Raw genomic sequence first — 1661 nt, 5'->3', positions numbered from 1 at the left:
CAAGTGTCAGACCAGCAGACTCAAGGACTCCTTTGTCCCTCATCAGACTATACAACTATACTGAAGGAAATAGGGCAGAGAGGTCCATTTAACACTTGACTCCACACAGACACATGTTTCCTTGGATCAGGGAGGCTCCAAAATCATGGTTGCAGCTGTCGCCATGGTCCCGCTTCACGTCCTGCGATGCCATGTTACATCCTGCCACGATCTGCAATGCCCTGCTACGTCCTGCTGTGCCTCGTAATGCCGCACAGTCCCCTGCTAGGCCACGAACTACTACAAAGAACTACTCCAAACTACTAGTTTTTAGGACTGATATTGCCACTCTTCATTTTAACCCCAACCGGTCGTCAGACACCGCATACCGAGAGCCTGGGTCTGTCCCAGGTTTCTTCTTAAAAGGGGGTTTTTCCTCGCCAATGTCGCACTGTTGCTTGCTTTGGAGGAAACTACTAGAACGGTTGGGTCCTTGTAAATTATGGAGAATGGTCTAGACCTACTCTATCTGTAAAGTGTCTTGAGATAACTCTTGTTATGAATTGATACAATAAGTAAAATTGAATTTAGTGTCTTTTTTATTTATTTTTTCTTATTATTATTATTATTATTATTACTGTTGTTATTATCTTCTACACTGTATTCTTTCTGTAACTTATGCTGGAAAAATACAAGATTTTTATTTTATTTTATGGAGGTCACAGTAGTGTTTTATTACACCTTTTGTTTACTTTGTTAGTGTGTGTGTGTGTCTACGTCTAGCAACATGTCTGTGGGCTATGTGTATGTGTTGATTCATGGAGAAAGGGAGTGGAGGTGCAGGGTGGGACTCTGACACACACACACTATCACAGGTGAGACAGCGTTGATAAAGCAGCAGCACACAGAGCTGATAGAACACGGACGGCCAGGTGAGCTTCACATCAGGGAATACACTCCGCTGGCCTTGATTCTTTCGGCGTGCTGATATTTTTGTTGTTGTCCCGTCTGTTCCAGACTTTTTCATAGGAGGAACGCAACATGAGAACACTTTTACTCCTAGCAGGTAAGATTTCTTTTTGCTTAAATCTTTGAATGTTAGTGTCTTCTTTCTGTTTCAAGTTTGTCCTGCAACTTTCACCTTTAATTATCCCAGCCATGAATTCACATTCCTAAATCGTGGGGAGATGACAGTATACAGCTTTTTGTTCCAAAGAGTGAAACATTGCAGACGCTGATTCCACTGATCCCTCCATTTTGGAGCAGAGAGGAGGGACTAACCTGAGCAGCAACTGCAGTGATTGGTTGGAATGAAAACCTGCATGCTCTCTTTTCATGATGGCACACGTTTAAGGAGTTGGGAAGTTTGAAGGGTTTCAGTAGTCTGCTTCACCCTGACAAGGGCACTACTTTAATGAAACAAAATATTGGCAGCACCTTGTTATCATCAGTATTCAAATCCCATATTGTCCATGCTAGACACCAGAGGTGCAAGAACTATTTTTTTAGTTCATTTTTATTTTATTTTGAACAAATATATATTGAACCAAAATATATGTATGTATCACATACATACATATGCACATACATACTACATACATACGTACACATATACACTCACCGGCCACTTTATTAGGTACCCCATGCTAGTAACGGGTTGGACCCCCTTTTGCCTTCAGAAC

At 41.7% G+C, this 1661-nt stretch overlaps 1 protein-coding gene across 2 annotated transcripts in view; it reads left to right on the top strand.

The window, feature by feature from the left end:
* The first annotated feature begins 851 nt into the window (after positions 1–851).
* Positions 852–1661, top strand: part of LOC117943060 (laminin subunit beta-3-like) — a 24962-nt gene continuing 24152 nt past the window's right edge. The window contains exons 1-2 of one of the 2 annotated variants that reach the window (XM_034868956.1): positions 874–911; positions 997–1045. In XM_034868956.1, the coding sequence (XP_034724847.1) occupies positions 1021–1045 (25 nt within the window). In that variant the 5' untranslated portion in view covers positions 874–911; positions 997–1020. Of the gene's footprint in view, positions 1046–1661 lie in introns of both variants that reach the window. The other variant, XM_034868955.1, reaches the window with a different exon arrangement.

Source organism: Etheostoma cragini, chromosome 4 (genome assembly GCF_013103735.1).
Source record: "Etheostoma cragini isolate CJK2018 chromosome 4, CSU_Ecrag_1.0, whole genome shotgun sequence".
Taxonomy (NCBI): Eukaryota; Metazoa; Chordata; class Actinopteri; order Perciformes; family Percidae; genus Etheostoma; species Etheostoma cragini.
This window is presented reverse-complemented; position numbering and strand designations above follow the sequence as displayed.